General features: G+C 37.2%; 1 protein-coding gene across 2 annotated transcripts in view; it reads left to right on the top strand.

The window, feature by feature from the left end:
• The window catches only part of IL33 (interleukin 33), a 59,125-nt gene extending 32,463 nt beyond the window's left edge, over window positions 1-26,662 (top strand). Inside the window, exons 1-8 of one of the 2 annotated variants that reach the window (XM_043891194.1) lie at window positions 8,058-8,213; window positions 10,953-11,060; window positions 17,769-17,891; window positions 18,466-18,606; window positions 19,756-19,863; window positions 20,437-20,487; window positions 21,347-21,444; window positions 24,496-26,662. In XM_043891194.1, coding sequence (XP_043747129.1) covers window positions 10,964-11,060; window positions 17,769-17,891; window positions 18,466-18,606; window positions 19,756-19,863; window positions 20,437-20,487; window positions 21,347-21,444; window positions 24,496-24,702 — 825 coding nt within the window. In that variant the 5' untranslated portion in view covers window positions 8,058-8,213; window positions 10,953-10,963 and the 3' untranslated portion in view covers window positions 24,703-26,662. Of the gene's footprint in view, window positions 1-8,057; window positions 8,214-10,952; window positions 11,061-17,768; window positions 17,892-18,465; window positions 18,607-19,755; window positions 19,864-20,436; window positions 20,488-21,346; window positions 21,445-24,495 lie in introns of those variants that run through there. The other variant, XM_043891193.1, reaches the window with a different exon arrangement.
• Window positions 26,663-26,953: the final 291 nt, after the last annotated feature.

The following is a 26,953-nucleotide window of genomic DNA, read 5'->3' as shown; positions in this document are numbered from 1 at the left end:
AAAATATCTCCTTGTGGTACGTTTAAAAAATTTAAAACAAATAAAGCTGTATTAACAATAGTTATAGGATTAAAGAATATATTGTGTTGGAATCTAGTAAAATCTGCTCTGGATAAGGAAGATAGAAGTGTTCCTGTGTATTCCCCCTATTTAAATTTTTTTATTTGTTGTTTCAGTGTGTGATGGGCTCATTCAAATGTGCTCATTCAAATCCACAGCACAATCCTGTGCTTGTGGATTATAAGGAATATCTGTAATATGTTTAATGGAAAATGATTGTAAAAATTGTTTGAATTGTTTAGAAATATAGGCAGGGCCATTGTCTGTTTTTATAGAACTGCTGCTGCTGCTGCTGCTAAGTCGCTTCAGTTGTGTCCGACTCTGTGCGACCCCATAGACGGCAGCCCACCAGGCTCCACCGTCCCTGGGATTCTCCAGGCAAGAACACTGGAGTGGGTTGTCATTTCCTTCTCCAATGCTTGAAAATGAAAAGTGAAAGTGAAGTCACTCAGTCATGTCAGACTCTTAGCGACCCCATGGACTGTAGCCTACCAGGTTCCTCTGTCCATGGGATTTTCCAGGCAAGAGTACTGGAGTGGGTTGCCATTTCCTTTTTCATTTATAGAACTAGGTGTTCTCATTATTGCAAAGCAAGCTAACAGGTGGGTTATAACGTGTCGTGTAGTTTCACCTCGGAGAGGTGTGGCCCATATAAAAGAAGAATTTGTATGATTGAGACATGTAGGAGGGAAGAGGGAGAAAGTTCAGGGCAATGAGTTATATCAATTTGCCATAGTTCATTGGGTTGTAATCTTCGAGGATTGATACCTTGTGTAATGGGTTGAAGATGTAGGGGCCTATAAGTAGAGCAATTATTAATGAGTTCTTTAGTATGTTGGTATGGAATTTTCCAAATTTGATGTAATGAGCCAGCATTATTGTGTAATAGAGCATGTTGTTCTTCAGGAGTAGCAAAAGAGACAAGTTTATCAGCTTGTTCATTGCCATGAGCCATAGGGCTAGGAAGACAAGAATGTGTTTGAATATGGGTAATATAAATGAGGGAAGTGCGGTTCTTAACAATAGATTGTAGTTCAAGAAAAAATTGTTGAATAATAGACTGATTAGAATTTATGGTAGAAGTTTTTATATATCGTAATACAAAAACTGAATATAAAGAATTAGAAACTATATTAATAGGGTAAGGATATAGGTAAATAACCTGAATTAGAGCATGTAATTTATTTTGTTGAGCAGAGTGAAATTTAGTATAAAAAACTTTATATTCTTTGAGAGACCAGAATGAGGCTTTAGCATTTTTCAGTTTAGTTCAGTTTAGTCACTCAGTCGTGTCTGACTCTTTGCGACCCCATGAATCACAGCACGCCAGGCCTCCTGTCCACCACCAACTCCCAGAGTTTACTCAAACTCATGCCCATCGAATCAGCAATGCCATCCAGCCATCTCATCCTCTGTCGCCCCCTTCTCCTGCCCCCAATCCCTCCCAGCATCAGGGTCTTTTCCAGTGAGTCAACTCTTCGCATGAGGTGGCCAAAGTATTGGAGTTTCAGCTTCAGCATCAGTCCTTCCAATGAACACCCAGGACTGATCTCCTTTAGGATGGACTGGTTGGATCTCCTTGCAGTCCAAGGGACTCTCAACAGTCTTCTCCAACACCACAGTTCAGAAGCATCAATTTTTCGGCACTCAGCTTTCTTCACAGTCCAACTCTCACATCCATACACGACCACTGGAAAAACCACAGCCTTGACGAGATGGACCTTTGTTGGCAAAGTAATGTCTCTGCTTTTTAATATGCTATCTAGGTTGGTCATAACTTTCCTTCCAAGGAGTAAGTGTCTTTTAATTTCATGGCTGCAGTCACCATGTGCAGTGATTTTGGAGCCCAAAAAAATGAAGTCAGCCACTGTTTCCACTGTCTCCCCATCTATTTCCCATGAGGTGATGGGACCAGATGCCATGATCTTAGTTTTCTGAATGTTGAGCTTTAAGCCAACTTTTTCACTCTCCTCTTTCACTTTCATCAAGAGGCTCTTTAGTTCTTCTTCACTTTCTGCCGTAAGGGTGGTGTCATCTGCATATCTGAGGTTATTGATATTTCTCTCAGCAATCTTGATTCCAGCTTGTACTTCTTCCAGCCCAGCATTTCTCATGATTAGCACTTTTAGTCTTAAATAAAAAACATCAGTTGGAGGTATAGGTTGTGATATGACAATGTGAAAGATAATAAATTTTGTATTTTTGAAGAAATTTCAGAGTTTGTTAGAAGGATAATGAAATAAAATTTCTCTAAAATATTCTAGAAAAGCTATTTGGAAATTGGTAGAAGTTTGTAATGCATTCTCAAATTGAGATTTATTAATAGGTATTACAACTTTATGAGGATCAGAGCCAATTAAGAGTCTTAGCTCTATTTCTTTCATTGATAAGGATTAGAGCGATCAAATCAAGATAGGGTGTAAGTGACCTTGTCCCTCTAAAATGCGTATAGATCTATTCTATTGGGTGTTCTTGTTGGGCAAGAAGTCCTGTGGGAGAATGGAGAGAGGTGAGTATAAATAACCCTAGAGGTAAATCAAGTCTAATATGAGTAAGAAACTGCTTTTGCAATTTATTTTGTATTAAATAAAGTTTTTCTTGTGTTTTTTGTGAAAGTGAAAGAGGGCTATTTAAATTAGGGTCTCTTTTTAAAGTGTTAAATAAATTAGTCAGTTGATAATTTGTAAAGCCTACAGAGGGTCTAAAAAATAAATAAATAGAGGGTTTAATCCAATTTATATCACCTAAAAGTTTTTGAAAATCATTTAAGGTTGATAATTCATTAACATGAATCTGTGTTAGTTGAGGAGTAACATGTTGTCTATTAACAATAAATTTTAAGTAATGGTAAGGTGTAGAGGTTTGAATCTTTTCATGGGCAATGATTAATCTAGACTCTTTTAAGTATTGTTGAGCTATGTTAAACATCTGTTGAGTTTTTAAAATAAAAGGAGTTGAAAACAATATATCATCTATATAGTGAATAACAAGAAAGTTAGAAAACTGTTTTTTCATAGGTTTAAGAGCTTCGGCTATATGATATTGACATATGGTGGGAGAATTCATCATTTTTTGAGGCAATACAGTCTATTGATATTGTTTGTGAGGCCCGATATGATAGGATAAGGGAGAGAGAAAGCAAATCTCTCTCGGTCCACAGGGCGTAAAGGTATAGTATTCTAGAAGGGACTGCTTGAGGAAAAAGAAGAAAATCATTTAGGGTTGGTATATTGACGGCAGCATTGCCGGATGTTGAGGGTTTGAGGGAAAAGATGGAGTTTGCCTCTGGTTTTTGTTGATGGGGACCTGGGGAGTCCCCATCTTTGAGTTTCCTGAGATAGTTTCTCTCAACATCATATTTAGATTGACATTTTTTTGGCCCAGTGTATCCCCTTATGACAGTGAGGGCAGACTTTTGGAGGCTTTTTAATAGTTTTAATTTGTGTGTGTGTGTATGTGTGTGTGTTTTAGGGCAATCTTTTTTAAAATAACTCTTATCTCCATAAACAAAACATCTTCATTTCCCTTTTTAAAGGTAGCAGCCATTGTTTCAGCTAACATTTGCATTTTCTGAGTTTTTGATCTTAAGTTGTGACAAGCCTTCAAATAATAACATTCCTGGGTCTCATGAACTGGAGCGATGGCTCTTTGATATTTCTGATTCGCATTCTCATATGTAAGCAGTTTTTCTAACTGTGTTTTGGCTTCTTCTCCGACAACATTATGGGAGATATCAACTCCCAATCTAGCTAAAAAATTAGCACAGGCTTCATTAGGCCCTTGTAATATCTTTGTGTAGCTACCTTTAGGTTCCCCTTGAGGAGTAATTTGATCCCAAGCGTCAAGGGCAACTTCTTTTAATTGTTCATGCAACAAAGGAGGGCACTGTATTTGAACTTCCACCAAATCAAATTGCCCTATACCAGTTAACATTTCAAAAGTAATTTGGTTTTGGGGAGTGCCAGTTCGAGCATTAGAATTGGCATGATCTTGGGCTACATCATGAAACCATATTATCTATTGAAGATATTTTCTTGGTTTAAGAAGAGCTTTTATCAAAATTTGCCAATCATAAGAAATAAAATTTTCAACAGAAGATGCCATAGTGTTTAGAAGCTCTTTAGTAAAAGTGAATGAGGGCTGTACATAGTTACAGCCTTTTTCATTTGTTGCATGTGATAAAAATCAATGTCTTCGTATTGAGGTATTAGTTGCCCTTGAGCATTAATATTTCTTAACACAGGAAAGGCAAAAAGATCATCAGCCTCAGACTTGAGATTGCAAAGTCAGTAAATCAGAAAGCTTCGTTGTGAAGGAGAATGAGTGGATCGTCTGGATTCGTAAATATAAGTGTGTGTTAGGGGCTTATTATTGTCATAAAAAAAGTATTGTTGGCTTTAGTGTCAGAACAGCAGAAGAATCATCATCAGATTCACTTTGTCCTCTAATTGAGGGGACCTTCGGTTTTGTGCCCATTACTAGAGGAGGAGGTGGACTTGGGACAGCGGGAGCAGGGATGGTGGAAAAGTTTTGAAACATTTTATGTTGCTCTAATTGGGCCTTTTGTAAAGTCTTATCATCTAATTTATATTCGTATAATGAGCATTACGCTTGTTGAAGAATATCAGGGATGCTAGAATTGTCTTGAAATGGCAAGATTATGGCTTTATTGAGGGTCCACAAGGGCCAGAAATCTATTGGAATATTTTCTCCCCATCTTGTGGTTTGTTTAATTTTTTTTTTAACCCAGTTCCAAACTTTTAAATTGGAACTGCCTTCATCAAAGAACCAGGGATTATATTCAACCACTGTTTGGAGACAAGACTCTCTCTGCTGACATGAAACCGAAAGTCCTTGAACCTTAAATAAATGATGAAGTAAAGTAGAAAAGTGGTGGGGGCTTTTGAGCCATTTGTCCCATAACCCCACACTTACCGACCTCCGTAGGTCCTAACAGTCACTCCAGCTGCTTGCCAAGGGCTTCACCAGGTCCCTGTTCAGGCGCCACTTGTCACAGTCTGTAGACCGGGCCCTGGAGACTGAAGTCAATGAGAAGAGGGACGCAGGGGACCCAAGTTCCGAGTGAAACAAGGGTGCTTTATTTGCAGAAATGCACATTTATATATCTTCATACAAGGCAGCTTTAGGCAGTAAAAAAATTGAGCAAAAACAAAGCCAATTAAATAACAATCTTTAAAAGGCCAGAAAGCATTCCATATCCTGAGTAAGAGGGGCATAACTGAATAGATTACCTTGAACAGTTCTATGAAGACCTACAAGACCTTTTAGAACTAACACCCAATAAAGATGTCATTTGCATTATAGGGGACTGGAATGCAAAAGTAGGAAGTCAAGAAACACCTGGAGTAACAGGCAAATTTGGCCTTGGAGTATGGAATGAAGCAGGGCAAAGGCTAATCGAGTTTTGCCAAGAGAACACATTGGTCATAACACACACCCTCTTCCAACAGCACAAGAGAAAACTCTACACATGGACATCACCAGATGGTCAACACTGAAATCAGATTGATTATATTCTTTGCAGCCAAAGATGGAAAAGCTCTGTATAGTCTGCAAAAACAAGACCGGGAGCTGACTGTGGCTCAGATCATGAACTGCTTATTGCCAAATTCAGACTTAAATTGAAGAAAGTAGGGAAAACCACTAGACCATTCAGGTATGACCTAAATCAAATCCCTTATGACTATACAGTGGAAGTGAGAAATAGATTTAAGGGACTAGATCTGATAGACAGAGAGCCTGATGAACTATGGATGGAGGTTCGTGACATTGTACAGGAGACAGGGATCAAGACCATCCCCATGGAAAAGAAATGCAAAAATGCAAAATGGTTGTCTGAGGAGGCCTTACAAATAGCTGTGAAAAGAAGAGAAGCAAAAAGCAAAGGAGAAAAGGAAAGATATTCCCATTTGAATGCAGAGTTCCAAAGAATAGCCAGGAGAGATAAGAAAGCCTTCCTCAGTGATCAATGCAAAGAAATAGAGGAAAACAATAGAATGGGAAAGACTAGAGATTTCTTCAAGAAAATTAGAGATACCAAGGGAACATTTCAGGCAAAGATGGGCTCAATAAAGGACAGAAATGGTATGGACCTAACAGAAGCAGAAGACATTAAGAAGAGGTGGCAAGAATACACAGAAGAACTGTACAAAAAAGATCTTCACGACCCAGATAATCATGATGGTGTGATCACTCACCTAGAGCTAGACATCCTGGAATGTGAAGTCAAGTGGGCCTTAGGAAGCATCACTACAAACAAAGCTAGTGGATGTGATGGAATTCCAGTTGAGCTATTTCAAATCCTGAAAGATGATGCTGTGAAGGTTTTGCACTCAATATGCCAGCAAATTCGGAAAACTCAGCAGTGGCCACAGGACTGAAAAAGGTCAGTTTTCATTCCAATTCCAAAGAAAGGCAATCCCAAAGAATGCTCAAACTACTGCACAATTGCACTCATCTCACACGCTAGTAAAGTAATGCTCAAAATTCTCCAAGCCAGACTTCAGCAATACGTGAACCGTGAACTTCCAGATGTTCAAGCTGGTCTTAGAAAAGGTAGAGGAACCAGAGATCAAATTGCCAACATCCACTGGATCATCAAAAAAGCAAGAAAGTTCCAGAAAAACATCTATTTCTGCTTTATTGACTATGCCAAAGCCTTCGACTGTGTGGATCACAATAAACTGTGGAAAATTCTGAAAGAGATGGGCATACCAGACCACCTGACCTGCCTCTTGAGAAACCTGTATGCAGGTGAGGAAGCAACAGTTAGAACTGGACATGGAACAACAGACTGGTTCCCAATAGGAAAAGGAGTACCTCAAGGCTGTATATTGTCACTGTGCTTAATTAACTTATATGCAGAGTACATCATGAGAAACGCTGGGCTGGATGAAGCACAAGCTGGAATCAAGATTGCCAGGAGAAATATCAATAACCTCGGATATGCAGATGACACCACCTTTATGGCAGGAAGTGAAGAAGAACTAAAAAGCCACTTGATGAAAGTGAAAAAGGAAAGTGAAAAAGTTGGCTTAAAGCTCAACATTCAGAAAACTAAGATCATGGCATCTGGTTCCATTGCTTCATGGCAAATAGATGGGGATACAGTGGAAACAGTGGCTGACTTTATTTGGGGGGACTCCAAAATCACTGCGGATGGTGATTGCAGCCATGAAATTAAAAGACACTTACTCCTTGGGAGGAAAGTTATGACCAACCTAGATAGCATATTAAAAGGCAGAGACATTACATTGCCAACAAAGGTCTGTCAAGTCAAGGCTATGGGTTTTCCAGTGGTCATGTATGGATGTGAGAGTTGGACTGTGAAGAAAGCTGAGCGCCAAAGAATTGATGCTTTTGAATGTGGTGTTGGAGAAGACTCTTGAGAGTCCCTTGGACTGCAAGGAGATCCAACCAGTCCATCCTAAAGGAGATCAGTCCTGGGTGTTCATTGGAAGGACTGATGCTGAAGCTGAAACTCCAATACTTTGGCCACCTCATGCGAAGAGTTGACTCACTGGAAAAGTCCCTGATGCTGGGAGGGATTGGGGGCAGGAGAAGGGGGCGACAGAGGATGAGATGGCTGGATGGCATCACCGACTCGATGGGCATGAGTTTGAGTAAGCTCTGGGAGTTGGTGGTGGACAGGAGGCCTGGCATGCTGTGATTCATGGGGTCGCAAAGAGTCGGACATGACTGAGCGACTGAACTGAACTGAACTGAAGTAAAAAGTCACTGAAGGGAGTCACTGAGAACAATCCAAGAAGGTGCCCTTTCTCATGATCTCAGTCCTGAGAACTGCATGCAGCTCTGCTCATTCCTGTTTCCCAGGAACTGAAAAGGAACAGAGAGTCCTTGAGAAATGGCACACAAAAGAAGAGAATAACATATTGGATCCCTTAAAGTTGAATGTCCCCTGACAGGAATGAGAATGCATTCCCACACATTCTAACCCACTCAGCTGGCTCTACTAGGATTGCCTCATTAATCTAATGCTGTCACCCAACGTTTCTTAATCCAAGAGTGTGTATATATAAGTAGAGTTGGAATATAACTTCATCAACTACTACCAAGTGTGGACAACAGGAAGCCTCATCATTTGAGACCAGCCCTTCACATTTATAACTTAGGTGGGTATCATAGCCAGTATGTGAGAATATTTGCCATATATTATTGGAAAGAGCAGCTCAAAAGAACAGTAATATTTATAATGCCATACTCTAATATTTCGATTTTAAAATAAGAGAATAAACAGTAAATTTTAAGCCTAAAGAAAAAATTTAAAAGAGTGATTGTATTTTTTAAGGTAAAAGATTTGTAGGTTGTTTAAAGAAAATGTTTTGTTTTTCAGACAAAGATTAGAAAATATTTCCTGCTTTTGATTTATCACATGCTCCTTAAAAAGCAGTTGACCTTTTCTGTGTCAATGACTCCATTTTAAATGTTATATTTCAGTTTTTTATCTATCTTACATGAATCCACAGGCCAATATTGGTTTAGAACAGAGTTCCTCCAACTGTGTTCTCTCAAATTAACCATGGGAATGCTAACAGAGTGAGTTGAGGAGATTATTTGAGATCAAATAATCACTGAAAATAATTTGTTAAACAAAGGTACCCACAATTCTACACTGAGGGAATGTCAGCACCTTTACTATGCTAATATGAATTCTGACTTTCCAAGAAGTGGAATATAGATTGAAATATTTCCTAGATTTATTTGAAAATACAACTTTTAAAAATGGCTATCCAAGGGATTTTTTTATAGGACATAGGATTCTTGGATAAAAGAGAAAAACAAATTCAGCAATGTAATCTTCATGTTATCAGTAAAATATTACCTGAACACCTACTGTGTGCAGGGTACTATTTGAACTATTTTCTGTACAATTTAAAATTTAACACAATAAAGCTACTGAAATGCACTATCCCACATTATGGTTACAAATTAAATATCATATTCTGAAATTTATTATTTAAAAGAATTTGGACAATTGCTTGAGCGTTTGAAGCTGAATTCTCATTTCTGCTTACCTTCTTGCTACATTTGTAGGGAGAAGAGAATAGCCAGGGTCAGGAAGCTCTGGCATAAAGATGGAAATCAGGAGACTAGATTCTATTCCTGGTTCTGCTTCTGTGAACTTGGGCGAGGCACTTAACCTTTCAGTCCTAGCCTACTCAACTACAGAGATGGGAGGGTGGGGTGCTCAGTAAATGATGTCTAAGTTTCTCTGCTTCTTATGTTCAACTGTTCTTGATCAATAAAGGTAGTAGAATCAGAGGAAGAAGATAAGGATTGATGTGAGCCCCTCATGCTCTGCAAGGATAATATTTACTCCCTGGAAGATACATTCATTTCTAGAGGCAGAATAGGGTATCTCAATTGTGCTATCATTGAAGGATTTTGCTCATGAGATGGTCTGTAAACAGAATGGCTTTGTGTAAGATTCTAGTTCCATTTATAAAAGAAAATTTGGAATTTCAGCCTACTGGGGACTTGCAAGGGACAAAAATAAAGGGGCAGGAAGTTTCTTTTCCAATGAGTCTTCTAACCCAGGAACTCAATGTTCTTCCTTTACTCTGCTAGAAGAGCTGGTCCTAATGAAGCTTATAAGAGATTTAAATAGTAACCACTCTTGGGATAATTTGGATTCAATTTTTTTAAAATCTAGCACAAAGAGAGCAATGCTTACTAAAAGAAATATCAACTACTATAGAATTTCAGGCAATAATAGAGAATTTAAGACTGAAGGAGCAATCTTGCTCCCTCCACAAACCACAGCAACAGTGCCTTACCTTGACCATGAAGCCTGGTTGCAATACCCTACTGAGAGAATACATGAAAGTGAAAGTGAAAGTGAAAACGTTCCTCACACAGTCATGTCTGACTCTTCGCGATCCCACGGACTGTAGCCCACTAGGCTCCTTGTCCATGGAATTCTCTGTGGAAGAATACTGGAGTGAGTAGCCATTCCCTTCTCCAAGGAATCTTCCTGACCTAGGCAATTTATAAGACAATTCCATATTCCTTCAAAATGGTACAATGACCCAGCTTGATAATTAAGGAACAGCATCATTGATGATCCTTGCCTGAATCAAATATTAAACTGGGGGCTGAAAAATGGTGATTTATCTAATTCTATCATTCCTTCCATAATGAATAAATCTTATTCATTCTTAAGAAATGCTATGGACTTGCAGCATTGTTTTTTTTTTTTTTAATAAAATGCTTTAGAGTCAATTACCATCATTTTTTCTGATGCTCAAACTATGCCAAATTTGTGCAGGAGACCTTTCAAGGGGACTCTTATGTCCTTTTGACACAATCTCACTAGTTTTTGAATGATTCACTGCTTTCTGGCACAATGAGATACTCAATGTTCACTTCTATTATTTCCCAACCCAGATCTAGAATCCTGGTTCCCTTCAGTGGATAAAGTAGTTAGAAACTAAGATACAGGCACATTGATACTGATAATTCAAATTTAACACTACAGGGATTTGTTTTCTACTTTTATTTTATATTTATATCTCCTTTTCACTGCAGTAAAAATCCTATAACACCAATACATTTGTTCTATTCCATAGTACAGCAAAAAACAGTCTCAGAATTTCCAAACCAATATTTCCACTAACAACAAGCCCACAAAGTAAAGACTGGAATTCTTTTCACCCTCTGACAATAGTCCTAGTGTGTGTGTGTGTGTGTGTGTATGTATATATATATATATTCAGAATACTATATTCAAATTTTACTGAATTATTTTTCTATGTAGCTTTGTTATCAATTTTATATTGAGTTAGCCACAGTTGTTTCTGTTTGTTTTCAAGTTGAGACAACTGACCTAACATTATATTTTAATTCAACAGAAGCCTGAAAAATGAAGCCTAAAATGAAGTATTCAACCACCAAAATTTCTCCAGCAAAGATGAAAAGCTCAGCAGGCAAAGCCTTGGTAAAATCTCCCAAGTTGAGAAGTAAGGACTTAAGTCTTTCTGATTGTTTTACACACTATTGTTTATCTGTTACCAAATCTTTATTATTCCAATGTTTATACATGCTACCTTATTAAAAACTACTAAGATGGTTCATAAGTGTATAACAGAGAAGGCTTTGGTTGTAAAATCAGACTATAAAGGGCCAACTTTTGTTTATTTGATATATCACAGAACAAGAGTGGCTTAGGTGATGTAAACCTGCTGATAGTGATAAATATAATTACAGCCTGTCATATCAATTCCTTCTCTACCCAAACCTACTGCCACCAAATCCCAAAACCTTTTTCCCAGATCACCTAACAAAAATTTAAACTGACCAACTTTTATTCAGCAAACATTTATTAAGACCTTTGCTATATCAAATTTTTGGTCTTGACTTCAGATAAAGGAGAGAATAACAAGTGAAGATATTTGAATAATCCGGGCACCAATAAAGCAGAACTGACCAAATGATGCTCAAGTTTATCCAGCTGCAAACTCAAAGTGTCTGAAATAAGTTGAAGGGCAGATAAAGTCAGAGAGTAGCCATACCTTCAAGATGAAAGAATTATTAACATCTTTGATTCTTAAAATTACCTATCCTAGGAAAGAATTATGCAAATTTACACTCATGTTTTTCATTTGAGAGCAGTAACACCAGAGAATTAACAGAGCTCTGGTGTACTGAGACAAAAAAGAGAATGAAAAATGGTAGTGGGGACTGGCATATCTTTGTCTTTTGTGCTCCTCTTCATTTCCCTGAACATGTAAGGCTAGAAGAGAAAACAATGTCAGACAGAATATCATTTCTGTCTTCCCTGAGGCTCTGGCCCATTAGTGCTCCTCTCTTATAAGTAGGAAGACCAATCTGCTGTGGTTTCTGAATCACCAGGAAATCACAGCTAAGTTAGTTGTTTTATTTATGTCTGAGTCAAAATGCTCCTTTCAAGAACAGTGACTCATTAGAAGTGACTCTGTGTCCCCAAATTCCCTCTTAATAAAGAATGCATTTTCTTTGTACCCTAGGAGATGTGGGCTCTCTATAGATACTGATATGATGCAGCAGGCTGGGAATATATACCAGAGTCGCTGGCATTAATGGAAAATGAAAATGTAACCCATCCTTTAAGGGTGCAATGGACCCAAGAGCTTATTTATGCCATTTAGAGAAACAATGATAAAGAGTATCCCCAAATCTCTTTACATTATTTTTATTGTTCCTTAGCATATTTTCCCCTTCTAATAATAACTGGTTCAGTTTAATACTAAAATTGTCATTATTTAAACACTTCTGGCTAAAATTTCAACAGATACCTATGTGGTATCTGACAGATATGAACTGCTTCTCAAAACTGAAGGTGCAAGAAATGTCACACCTTATTTTTGTAAATAAACTGCTCTGAGTACCCAAGCAACAAAGTCCATTTTAATACCTTCTCCTCCTCTGGGCTAGCAGGATCTTACACAATGGAAAAGCCACAAAATTCAGTACTTAACCTCTACCGGTATCCATACAGTCAGATCCCACATGAGTTGTGGTCAGCACCAGAGCATTTCACCTCGTTTTCACCTCTAGTGCCAACATAGTACAGAACTTCAGTAGTTAGAGGAAAGCCTCTCCCCAAATTTATCTCCTTTCCAGGAAGCTACTCCTCAGAGTTAGCCCATTCTCCCCTACTATTTCCTCTCCCTCATACCCATTAATCCTTTCCTTGCCCTGACAATCCAGTGTCCTTATGGATCTATTCAGAAGTCACAATAAGGAAGCCTTGGCCCATATCCATTCAACAGAAGTATTTTAGTTGGCCTGAACAGTGTTACTGTTGTTTTTCAATTGAGGTAACATTTAAAAATTGGGAGATTTTGCATAAAAATCTGAATTATGGTTTCTCAGGAGAAATTTGAAGATCTAGCAACAACTGGGTCCATATATCCCTACATGGCAATAGCCGGAGGCAGAACAGAGTAGGGATCGCCCCCTTTAGTTTAGAGCTGTCTATAAGATAATCTTCTGTTACAGTGAAGGAGCTTTAACTTTATCCTGTGGATAGCAGAGAACCACTGAAAATGTTTAATTGGGAAATAATAAGACTTTTTACTTTGGACAGATCATGTTGGTGGTAGTGAAGATACAGTAAAGAGGCAAGAGCAGAAACAGACTGGTCAGAGGTCTACTGCATTCATCTTAGGGGGCTGATGACGAGGGCCTGACCCAAGGTGACAGAATGGAAAGGAAAAACTACAACTCAGACACATTCAGAAAATGAACTCAGTAAGGCTTAATAACAAACTGAATAAATTGAAGAATGGAGACAGGTGGGGAAATGGATAATTCTCAGCTCTCTGATTTTAAAGTTGGGCAGATAATGGCAGACAACGGTACTATTTTTAAAGATGGGGAATTCTTCACGAATATATTGGGCGTAGATAAAGTTTAGTTTTTTTTTTTTTTTACTGTAAGTATATTTGCATTTGGAGTAGGTGTAGGTCATCTGGGTCAAGATATCCAGAATTCAGGAGGCTCTACATAGATAGAAATAGGGATGTTTAAGGAAACTTAAGTCAAAATGCCCCACGGCATCAAAATTTCTGTGGAGAAAAAATAAAAGATACAAAGCTTGGGAGAGAGACCAAAGGTCTACTTACAGTTTGGGGAATCATCAACATATAAAAAGATGATTGAAGTCATTGGAGCAAGCAAGATTGCCCAGAAAGTCTAGACTGAGAAGAAAGACAAAGGACAAAATCTTTAGGAACACCAACATTTTAGGAGCAAGCAGAGAAGGAAGAACAACAAAGAGACAGAGATGGAGTGGTCAGAGGGAAACAAAAAGAATCCAAGAAGAGTGCTGATACAACAGTAAGGAAAGAAGGGTTCAGAAAGGATGTGGTCCCCAAATCAAATGCCACAGACAGGTCAAAGATAGTAAACAGTGAGGGGAGACCTTTGGTGAAATTAGTGCTTGGGGAAAAAAGAAAGATGAAGTCATTCACTTCTGTAGTTTCTGTCAGCCATGGTCTGGCTCTCTCAGTAGCAGAATTAAAAAAAAGATTTCTAAGTAATTAGCTTCCAACTAATAAAAATAAATGGAAAAAAAATAAATGTATACTATAATTACGGAAAAAAAAAAAAAGATTTCTGGGCCCATTCCCATGACATGCCTGAGGGATTTCATCATGCTATTGCTATGATGAAATTATGGGTTATGAGAATTTCCTTAAAAGCCATATAAAGACAGTGCCCTCAGATATCAAGCAGAATGGAGACACAGGAAATGGCAACAGTAAGTCTGAAAGGCTTTGACCCTAGTGGAACACTCTCTTCAACAGAGTTCTTATAGCCATGCTTGCTTTATGCTTTCCTCTCAAGAACACAACCCTCACACCAGTTTCAGCTACCCCAAACATCAAAGTATACTTTCTTCCAAATTCTCCCAATGTAAAGTATTTTAAGTACTTCAAACACAGTCAGCTCCCAAGGAATTATATCCAGATTTTGTCTCACTAGATGCTACTTGCTACATTACTATCTTCAGCCCCTAATCCTCTTCTACATCCACAATATTTCCTCGGTACTATGACCTTCACTTCTAACTGCCCAAGACCCATATCCTACTCCCCACAGAGTCCACTTCCATATTGGACATACCTGGCATGGCCCCATGGGATGCTATACATTAAGATAAGCTTATAAGGAATGAACATGTTTAGAGTATCATCTTATGCCTTTTAACTCTGAAAAGACAATGTGATACAATATAGTGTAAGCCATGACAGTTGGATTTTGCTTTTCTATTTTGTAATGCAAGTGCCTGACTTAAGCTTTGATTGCTGAGGCATCTACTTCAAAAATGATCATCTCAAATAAACACACATATAGTCCATGGAATTCTCCAGGCCAGAATACTGGAGTGGGTACCCTTTCCCTTCTCCATCGGATCTTCCCAACCCAGGGATCGAACCCAGTCTCCCACATTGCAGGCAGATTCTTTATCAGCTGAGCCACAAGGGAAGCCCAAGAATATGGGGGTGGGTAGCCTATCCCTTCCCCAGTTGATCTTTCTGACCCAGGAATCAAACCGGGGTCTCCTGCATTGCAGGCAGATTCTTTACCAACTGAGCTACCAGAGAAGCCCAAATACACACAGCCAGTCACAAAACTAGATAAAGATCAGAAGATCTTGGTTGATTTCCATAACTGACTATTTTGACTACTTGCTTTTTTTTTTTTTCCTCCTCTTCCCGTGCTTTAAATTCCTGCTCCTATGTTTTAAACTCACCAATAAACAGTGAGCTCTCACTATCCTAGGATCACATACTCAATCCCAATAAAAAGCAGAACCTTAGGCCCATGCACTCTCTCTACCTGTGACCTCTCTGTGTGGTCCCAGATATGCAGTGTAATTTCCAAATCCTATAATTATAGTCAAAGCTATGGTTTTTCCAGTAGTCATGTATGGATGTGAGAGTTAGACCATAAAGAAGGCTGAGCGCCAAAGAATTGATGCTTTTAAACTGTGATGTTGGAGGAGACTCTTGAAAGTCCCTTGGACTGCAAGGAAATCAAACCAATCAATCCTAAAATAAATCAACCCTGAATATTCATTGGAAGGACTGATGCTGAAGCTGAAACTCCAATATTTTGGCCACCTGATATGAAGAACTGACTCACTGAAAAAGGCCCTTATGCTGGGGAAGATTGTAGGCAGGAGGAGAAGGGGACAACAGAGGACAAGATGGTTGAATGGCATCACCGACTCAATAGACTTGAGTTTGAGCAAACTCTGGGAGATGGTGAAAGACAGGGAAGCCTGGTGTGCTGCAGTCCATGGGATTGCAAAGAGTCGGACACAACTGAGTGACTAAACAACAACAACAAATAATTAATTAACCTTTATTTCTTCAATTTCCTGATGGTTATTGCTGAAGGGCATTTTGCAATCATAATAAGAACATTAAGGGCCAGTCCAAATACAACATTGGTTATTATTAATAGGCTAAGATCAGCACAAAAATACAATTAATAACATATTGTATTAAATTATTGTCAGGAGGCCAAGTTCAGGGTTGACTCTGGCACAGCTTTGTAAATTATCTTTGCATCAAATACATGTAAGATACCACAGTTGACATATCTAAAGTTATAAAGGAATATTAGGAATTTCCAGGGCAAATGAGTATGATTAACTAGCCTTACCCTGTTCAAACAGTTGAAGACACCTAATGGTAGATGCTCATCTGAATTGGAGGCAAGATATAGAAAAGTCAAACCAGTAACTAACAAAAGCTTATCCACTTAACTTTGATAATCATATTAGGAAGGCAAATCTTCTAGGGAATTTTAGAAAAGATCATAGAATGTCTCTCAAAATCACAAGTAATTATTTTCATTTTCTGAATTACTGTGAATTATTGAATTTGGCTATATTGTATAAATTTCTTGATAATTCATTTACTATAATGTTGAAAATCGAGACCTTATCACCTAAGTATTATAACTTTCTTTTCTATTTGACTTTTAAAGGCTTTTTTTCATGATTTTCAAGTGGCAAATTTAATTTTATTTGAAATTTTAATTTTTATTTGGATAAATAAGAATTATGAATAACTGATTTTTTTTACTTCAACTGATTTAATTTCAGTTTGTGTTTTGTTAGTCTCTAAAATTGCAATATAGCATTTTCTTAGATGGAGTAGATGGAAATATAGCTTTGATATTAGACACATTTGAATCACAACTTCTCATCAGATCTTTGGCAAATGTCATGACTGCTAAGAACTTCAAATCATCATTTGTAAAATGAAATGAATAATACCTACCTTGTAATATTATTTGTGAAGGTTTAAATGAAAATTACGCACAGTGCTTGGCCCACTGTAGACACACTAATATTTGACAAGGAAGCCAAGAACACTCAATGGAATAAAAAACAGTCTCTTCAATAAATTGTGCTGGGAAAACTGGATTATAACTTGTAAAAGAATGAAACAACCCCTATCTACACCACTCACAAAAATTAACTCACAATGAATTAAAGACTTAAATGTAAGACCTGAAACCATGAAACTCCTAGAAGAAAACATAGTCAAAAAGCTCCCTGACCTGGGTCAGCTATTCTTAATAACCTTTACAGACTATAGTCATCTCTCTAAAATTATTAAAAGTAGATTCTAGATAAGTAGAAAGGATTATAGATTTCAAATAACCAAAGAGCTCCCTGCCAGCCAGGCAAAGATTGATATATGTTGGATGTAGAGCCACACTCTCTTATGCCAATTTTTAAACCAAAATTTTTTCTAAAGACCTAAAGCTTTTCATTAACTCATTTGACAGCAAAATATGACCCGAACTCATTTAACAGTTAAATCCTGACCTAAACCAACATGAAGTCTTTACTTATTTCACTAGATGTAAATTTTCCTGTGCTTCACTATAAAGTTATTAATTTTTTATTATGGGGTGCTCACCTAGTCCCTCCTGGGTGTGTTTCCCTAGCCCCTGCTGGATGTGCTAGTTATAGACAATATGTGCTCTACATGACAATCTTAAAATCTAAAAAACTCTGAATTTTGAACAACAACTGGCCCCAAGGTTTGTGATAAGATACTGTGGACTGTGGTTGCTTTCTTGATCTGCTACACTCAGGGTTTGTAAAAGGATAAAGAAGGATGGAGTGAAATGGTATCACAATTTTTTCAATTACTTAGAATCCCAACAGAAGGCCGAAGAAGTCTGTCAGATGTACTATATGCAGCTACGCTCTGGCCTTAAAATAGAAAAAAAGGTCTGTTACTTTAGGAAAGAAACCACCAGAAGGCATTCATCAACAGGTAAGGAGAAACTATGCATTTCCTGATAATTTTTCAACATAATGATGGGCATTGATTTACCTTCACTTATCACATCAAGATACATAATTTCTTTCCTCATCCAAATTCCTTCTGGAAAAGAGTAAGGATGAGGAACTATTTTTTAGTCATTTTCAGAAGGTCATATAAAGTTTTTCGTGTGGAAGAAATGGTTATATCATGTTAAGTAAAAACAGAGGATACAAAATTATAAATATATTTTATAATATTTTTTTAATATATTTTATAATATTTTTAAATGTTTTTTCTTTCATTTAATGAAAGTAAACTAAAATGTTAATAGTGGTTGCCTTTGGGGTGTTGAGACCATGAGTGACTAGTTTTCTTCTTCCTGGACTCCAGTGAGTGTGCCCTATTGGAATATAAGTATGTAGAAAGTATTGATTCCTTCAGACCATAGCATGACCAAAGCCCTGGCGTCAGTCATGACTGTGAGCAAGCAGCCTCGCCTGGAAGTCCTCAAAGGGGTGATGGGTAGGGGTCGGCACTGAGTGCAGACTGACAGTCCACTCCTATCCCCACCCCTGTCCTGCAGCTGAGAAGCGTGAAGAGCATCTGGCATTAGCTACCTATGAGCAGCTGAAACACTTTCAACGGTCTGTGAACCAGGACATCACCTTGGGTAAAACGGGGGTCCAGAAATACACTACACCAACTGGCCATCCAACTATCAAAGGTAAGATTGGTCACAGGAGTGTGTGAGGGTGAGAAGGGAGGTAGGACATGGGACCCTTGCAAGTGCTGGTCCAAGCAGCAGCCCCAACTCTACAATTTCATGTATATCAGAAACTTCTGTCCTTTTTAAGTGATATCCAAAGTTGTGCAGGGTATCTGCTCTAACAGTACTTGTGCATTCTATAGTCAGAGCTATATTATTATTTTGAAATGCTTGCTATGGATTGGAATTTCTGCTACATAATTCCTGAAAAAAATATATTATCCTTTTGGGGAAAAAAAAAACACATTAACTCTCCAAATTTCAACATTTTGACAATGAAAGAAAAGGAAGAGCTATTATATTTTCAAATACAATTTCAACTCAAAAATTTTAAATAATTGTTGATTGTTTTGAATTATATCACACACATGCAAGTAAATTCAATATTTAAAGTTACTAATGTTTTATATATTATTTTCTTTAGCATAATTCTACACTATAAATAAAATATAATGATTTTTTTCCTCTAAGGCCTATATATGTAGTCTCTAAATCTGATCCAGTTTACCCCAACATGCTGCAGAAATATCATTTTCTGTGTGTGCTGATATATTAAAAAAATTAAGAGTACAGATTTAAGTGTTGCAGTTTTTTAGCCAGAAGACAAAATGAGGCTCACACTTGCATCCTCCAGGACTGCTGAAAGTCTCCAAGTAACTCCATCTTTACAGATGGGTATTCACTTATCCATGTCTATCAAAATACAGTCCCCTGTTGCCCACAGTTTCCTAAATCATGTGAAATTAAGAAGCAGAGTTTTCTTCAGGCAATGTTTATCACTTTTCCAGTTTCTTTCTCCCCATCAAACCCTCCCCTAAGCACACTAATATGGCCTCCCATGGCCTTCACACAGTAGGCTAGCATCTTTGATCTCCTTCATGCAGGAGGTTAGCATCTTATCATCCCATAATGTAGTTCAACCTTTGAGCTATGTTAAGTTGTGCCTGAGACTTTCATCTATGCAACGGTGATAGACAAAGTACAGCTCAAATTGCAAAGACAAACCAAAAAAAACACAACACATTTAGAAGGTTTCTTAATTTCAAAAAAATTTTTCATGGAAACAAGTTTTTTAATTCTTAATGACAAGATTTTTACTTGTTACAGAACATTCTGCTTCCCTGAGTACATACAACGATCAGTTCATTACTTTTGTTTTTGAGGATGGAAGCTATGAGATCTATGTTGATGACTTGATAGGAGACCAAGAGAAAGGTAGACTATTTCCTTTTGTCTGTAATGATATAATGATGACTAGTAAAGTAAAAATTAATAAATTTAACAAACTGTAAACAATAGATTAACTCAGATATGGCTAATAAATTTCATGCTATGTGCTAACTCCAAAACACTGGCAATAGATGCTTGAATATCACTGTATTGGGGAGGATTCAGAAGCTTATTCAGGGTTCATCAAGGAAGAATGATGATATTGAGAAGTCGTATCTGCTGTGAAATACGGAAGGAAGTACCACACATATTTACTGTCATTAAATTATTAATATCTACTAGGTCTTTCCAGTTTTCTCAATACCACTAGAGTGGAATTCTAGCAAAAGAGTATACCAATGCTCTGAACAACATTTTAAATATTTTAATACCAACATTGTTGGAGAAATCCTCAGAGCATATTTATACATTTTTAAGACCGTTCTCAAAGCCACAAAAGTTTTGCTTTCATTGATACATAATAAAAGGATATTTTCTGATGTTTTATATATATGTTGAAACTGAAATCATTTGATAAAATTGTATCTCACTAAAGGGATTTTATGCATTCTCTTTCAGACAAGGTGTTACTCCGTTACTATGATTCCCAATTCCCCTCAAGTGAAACAGGTAATTTGGGAGGCTGGGTAGCTCTGGGCTTGGCTTGAATTCTTAAATTTAAGGTAAAGACAAATCCAAACAGGTTCCATGGGAATGGAAGGTGTCTCAGAAGGTTCTCTCTTACCCAATTCATGGTAAAAATATTGGATTTTAGATTTTAAAAGGACTTATTCCATCTCATCCATTTTGCAGTTTAATAATTAGGACAAATTGGCTGCATTTAACAGAGATTCAGAATAACAGTGTCTTAAGTTACACAAAATTTTATTTCTGTTTTAGCTAGGGCATAATGGCAGTTCAACAGGTTGCCCAGGGACTGAGCTCCTTTCATCTTTGTGGCTCTGTAGCATCCACATGATTCAAGATTCCTTGCCACCATGAAATATCTTATCAGAAGGACAAAGGAAGACAAACTATGAGTTTCATTTCCTTTAAGAACACAACCTGGAAGTTGTACCTGACACTTACATTCACCTTATGTTGGTCAGAACTAAGACATATTGCTACATAAGGCAGACTTGGAAACATTCTATTATTACACAAAAGAGGAGTTATATATTGGGAGACAACTATCAGTGGCTTTCTATGCAGACAGGGAAACTGACACTGAGAGCAATACCCATTAGAGTCTCAATTCTACTATTATAAAGCGTATAAGAAAACTAACCTCTCTCCTAAGGGGACTTAGAATTACACCTTACTGTCCAATGACTCTTTAGTTTTATCTGGGTACAAATATTTCTAATAGATGTGTTGGTGAATGAAGTAGTCATTTTACATCTTGGACTCTTTTCCTGGGTGTTAAATTCATTTAAATTAAAATGAGTTACAATTCTTAACTTTATAATTTTTGTTTTTTAATTGCAAGATGGTGGTGGTAATCATCGGAAGTTAATGGTAAACCTGAGCCCCACAAAAGACAAAGACTTCTTGCTGCATGCAAACAGTAAGGAGCACTCTGTGGAGGTAACAGAAACATACACCTAATTGTCATGATTGACTCTACTCATCTGTGCAGAATTGGGGGTTTGGGGTACTTTGAAGAAGTTTTGTTTGTAATATTGTAAATAAAACAAAATCAGTTACAATTAATACCTTGTTTCTGAAATAGGGAAGGGAGTAAAATTGGGAGTAAAATTCCTACTGAAAGTCTGGTCTCTGCCAGCAGTGCAGCATTACCTGGGAGCTTTTTAGAAATGTAGACTTTCAGACTCCCTCACAACTGAATCAAAATGAGCATTTTAACAAATCTCCAGGAGACTCATAGGTACTCCTGGGTACATACGTACTCATAGGTACATAGACTCATTAAAGTTTGAGAAGCACTGCTGAATAGAATGATATAAAATCCTTTCTATTTGGTTGTAGGAACTATTATTTTCTTCCAGGCAGTATTTCCTTGTAAAATATCATTATCTTGGGCAACAGAAAAGTAATTTTATAGTCTGAAACTGCTAAAGGGGTGGGTTCATAAACATTTCCATATGCCAAGATATAGAGATAGCATAACAACCTACATTCTAATCATAGGATTCACTGCACTGTCTTCCTCAGTTAGTAAATAGAACTGTTATATTGGTCATGATAAGTGAACAATCAAAAGAAACAGAGGAAAGCAATAGAATGGAAAAGACTAGAAATCTCTTCAAGAAAATTAGAGATACCAAGGGAACATTTCATGCAAAGATGGACACAATAAAGGACAGAAAAGGTATGGGCCTAACAGAAGCAGAAGATACTAAGAAGAGGCGGCAAGAATACATAGAAGAATTGTACAAAAAAAGGTCTTAATGACCTAGATAACCACAATGGCATGATCACTCACCTAGAGCCAGACATCCTGGAGTATGAAGTCAAGCAGGCCTTAGGAAGCATCACTACAAACAAAGCCAGTGGAGGTGATGGGATTCCAGCAGAGCTATTTAAAATCCTAAAAGATGATGCCATTAAAGTGCTGCACTCAATATGCCAGCAAATTCGGAAAACTCAGCAGTGGCCACAGGACTGAAAAAGGTCAGTTTTCATTCCAATCCCAAAGAAGGGCCCTGCCAAAGAATGTTCAAGCTATTGCACAATTGTGCTTGTTTCACATGCTAGCAAGGTAATGCTCAAAATCCTTCAAGCTAGGCTTCAATAATATGTGAACTGAGAACTTGAAGATGTACAAGCTGAATTTAGAAAAGGCAGAGGAATCAGAGATCAAATGGCCAAGATCTGTTAGATCACAGAAAAAGCAAGGGGATGCCAGGAAAATATCATCTTTTGCCTTCATTGACTAGGCTAAAGCCTTTGACTCTGTGGATCACAACAAACTGTGGAGTATTCTTAAAGAGATGGGAATACCAGATCACCTTACCTGCCTCCTGAGAAACCTGTATGCAGGTCAAGAAGCAACAGTTAGAACCAGCCATGGAACAACGGACTGGTTCAAACTGAGGAAAGGAGTACATCAAGGCTGTATGTTGTCACCCTGCTTATTTAACTTATATGCAGAGTACATCATGTGAAATGCTGGGCTGGATGAAGCACAAGATGGAATCAAGATTGCCAGGAGAAATATCAATAACCTCAGACATGCAGATAACACCACCCTAATGGCAGAAAGCAAAGAGGAACTAAAGAGCCTCTTGAGGAAGGTTAAAGAGAAGAGTGAAAAAGCTGGCTTAAAACTCAACATTCAAAAAAACTAAGATCATGGTATTGGTCCCATGACTTCATGGCAAATAGATGGGGATAAAATGAAAACAGTGACAGACTTATCTTCTTGGGCTCCAAAATCACTGTAGATGGTGACTGCAGCCATGAAATTAAAAGACATTTGTGCCTTGGAAGAAAAGCTATGACAAACCCAGATAGTCTGTTAAAAAAACAGAGCCATCACTTTGCCTACAAGGGTCCATATAGCCAAAGCTAAGGCCTTTCCATTAGTCATGTACAGATGGGAGAGTTGGACCATAAAGAAGGCTGAGCACCAAAGAATTGATACTTTCAAACCGTGATGCTGGAGAAGACTCTTGAGAGTTCCTTGGACAGCAAGGAGATCAAATCAGTCAATCCTAAAGGATATCAACTCTGAATATTCATTGGAAGAATTGATGCTGAAGCTTAAGTTCTAATACTTTGGTCATCTGATTTGAAGAGCCAATACCCTGGGAAAGACTCTGATGCTGGAAAAGATTGAGGGCAAGAGAAGAAGGGGACAACAGAGAATAAAATGGATGGTATCACTGACTCAATGGACATGAGTCTGAGCAAACTCAGGGAGATAGTGAAGGACAGGGAAGCCTGGCGTGCTGCAGTTCATGAAATCACAGAAAGTTGGACATGACTTGGTGACTGAACAACAACAGCAGTATAGCCATGCAAGGTACTAATGTAAACTCTGGATGCATCTCCCTTAACAAAACATTTCTAAGTTTATATAACAGTGTTTGGCATATATATAACTACCCAACAATATAAGCTGACTCCTACCTAATGAGCTTTAATATATATACCAAGTTGTGTGCTAAAGGTTAAATACTGTCTTATTTAATTCTCACAGTAACTCTCTTATGAAGTCATTGTATTGGTCAGGTACACTGTGTAACGAACCACTTAATAACTTAAAATAATACTCATTTATATCACTCACATATCTATGGGTAAGTTAGGGGTTGAACTAGAAAACTGGCTGCAATAAAAACTTGAGACTTGAAATGTAAAGCAAAGTGTCTAGTTCTCAGAGATACCACATGGCAAAAAAAGAAGTATGAATCCAGAACTACTGCATCAAGACCCACTCATTCTAAGCCATTATGTCTCTCAAAATATACTATCAGTGAATCAAATCAAATTCCCCTACTTGGGCCCTCTGCTCACTTCCTCCCCACTCTCTATCCCCTATCCAGTAAGCAGGCTTGCTAGAAATATCAAGTTATGAATAATTATTCTCTTTTAGTTTCCAACACAGGGATGTAAAGTTGACTCTGAACTTACCACTCACATATTGGTTACTTTCTCTCTTGTTTTCCTCAGCTACAAAAATGTGAAAACCAGTTACCAGAACAAGCCTTCTTTGTCCTTCATGAGAAGTCCTCCCAGTGTGTTTCATTTGAATGTAAGAGCAATCCTGGAGTGTTTCTAGGAGTAAAGGATAACCACCTAGCTCTAATTAAAAGAGGGGAACACCCCGAGGATTCAAATACACAGAATATCACATTTAAGCTCTCAAACTTAATGTGATGGAAAGCTGCAGATCTTGGGGTGAGTAGCCCAAATAGCTACCACTGGAGAAAATATGAGATATAAAGAGACAGATAACACGAAGGCAAATGGAATGTTTAGTATGGTGTGGAATGTTTTCCTTATTATGTACAAAAAATTTTTGTAAACTTTCAGTTGTGTTTTTCATTTCCCTCTGTATATCTCTCTGTATATTCTACTGCATATTCAATACAAATATTGGAATATTTAATAGCATACTGGTAAAGAGACTTGCCAACATTCTGAAGTATACACCCGACCTTTACTTTTTTCCTACTTGCAATCCAGAAAGAACTTAGTATTTAGAGTGAGACCTCTGGGGAGAAGCAAAGGGCCTTATCCCTAGTCTTGCTTTAGGCAAAGATCAATTTTAAAGAACTGCATAGGGACATCATTTTCCATGGTTCTAAATAATAGCCTCAAACACTTAGAGGCACTAATAAAAAGACAACTGGAAGCTACACAGATTGACCATTTCACAACCAGAATAAAACATCAAGATTATTTATAAATACTCAAAACTTCAGATGCCTAAATGGCTAAGCAGGTAATATGAATATGTGGAAAGGCAAGAATAATTTTAAAATTAAGAAAATTAAACCTAGTATTTAAAAGTGAATAATTTCATCTCTCATTTTTAAAATTTCGATTTTTATAGATTGTGTTAACTTTAAGCAAGGCATTCTTACATTAGAAAGTAAAATAAATTTTATTTCAGACATAAAACTGAAATTATTAGGAATATCTAACAAACTGGAATTACTTTTTGATGCATTGAGCCACAACATATGTTCAGGCATCCAAATACCATGGACTGCAAGTACTATGGAGGGGCCAGAAGTCCTCTAACCTACTAGAGCTTATATGGGACATAGGATTAATATTACAATTTCAATAACTGGCTATCCCTCATATGTTCTTCTGACCCTGACTTTCAGGAACCTATGACTTTTGATATATTCATCACCTTAAACAAAATTTTTTCTAATCCTTTCTTCTCACATGCACAAGTCCTTTTATCATCTGATTTCCCAATGACCCCGCTTACTATGGAATATTCATGTGACTTGTTCCTTCCTCATTTCTTTTGACCAACGGTGTCCTTTTGTATTCCCTGACCTCACTTCTGTATCACCTGATCTCTCATGCCAATATGTTTATTCTGCTTTTTCTACCTTATGCTGTAGAATTTTACATAAACCTATTGGTGGCAATATTTTTCATTAAACATCTTTGTGTTTTATTGTTACTAAGGTACTAAAGCTTATAGTCAATCATATAACAACATTTCTCAACTACTAAATAAGTTTTGCTTATTTTAAAACCTTAGCAATTTCTACTATAATTTTTCATAGGTGTAACACTGACAATAAATGATAAACATAATAACAAAATACTTACAAAATAAGACTTTTTCTGAAAGTGTAGGCTTTTTAAGTTGTTGAGATATATTGACTATAACTGCTGGTGTAACGTGAAAGAGACTGAGAATTACTATATGAGGGCAAAATCTTATAGAATAATATATCTTTGTTTCATTAGTTTGTCAATAATTTAACTATAGAAACAACAATAAAAACAGAATCTAAATCATTCCCTCTGAAAAACACTAAATGTTGATGATGTGTATCTGTATAATATACTTAAAATGACTATTATTAAGTAGCCAAATATATCCATTACATTGTTCATATTTTTGAATAAACTGTGTTTTTCAAAAGTATGTGAGACCATAGTGATTTTATCATAAAATGATTATACGGAGTGAAGGAAGCCAGAAAGATAAACACCAATACAGTATACTAACGCATATATATGGAATATTGTGAAATTCTTAAATGAAAGTACACATACTTTAATCCATCAATGTTAGTAAGTGGAGGAAGTTATTTGTCTCATATTTTTGGTGATTCAAAATTAAGTAAAATTTTCCAGAGAAGAGATTGTGTCTTTTTCATCTATGCGCTCCCAGTGCCCATCATGGTGGCCAGCACAAAGTAGGTATTCAGTGACTTAAACTCAAGATCAAACAGCCAACACGTACTTGCACTATAATTTTAACCTAAGACTTCCAACCTGGTTTTCTTATTTTACATGTTTAATTTTCCTTTAAAAAACACTTTCTGCCATCACTATAGTCAGTGTTATTTGATTAAAATATTCAAATGTATGGTGGTTTTTGTCACTTAGATGCCTGTGTTTTGATAGTGGATAAAGACAATACCAAAGA

Source organism: Cervus elaphus, chromosome 29 (assembly GCF_910594005.1).
Source record: "Cervus elaphus chromosome 29, mCerEla1.1, whole genome shotgun sequence".
Taxonomy (NCBI): Eukaryota; Metazoa; Chordata; class Mammalia; order Artiodactyla; family Cervidae; genus Cervus; species Cervus elaphus.
Note: the sequence above shows the minus strand (reverse complement) of the source record. Positions and strands in the feature narration are given on the sequence as shown.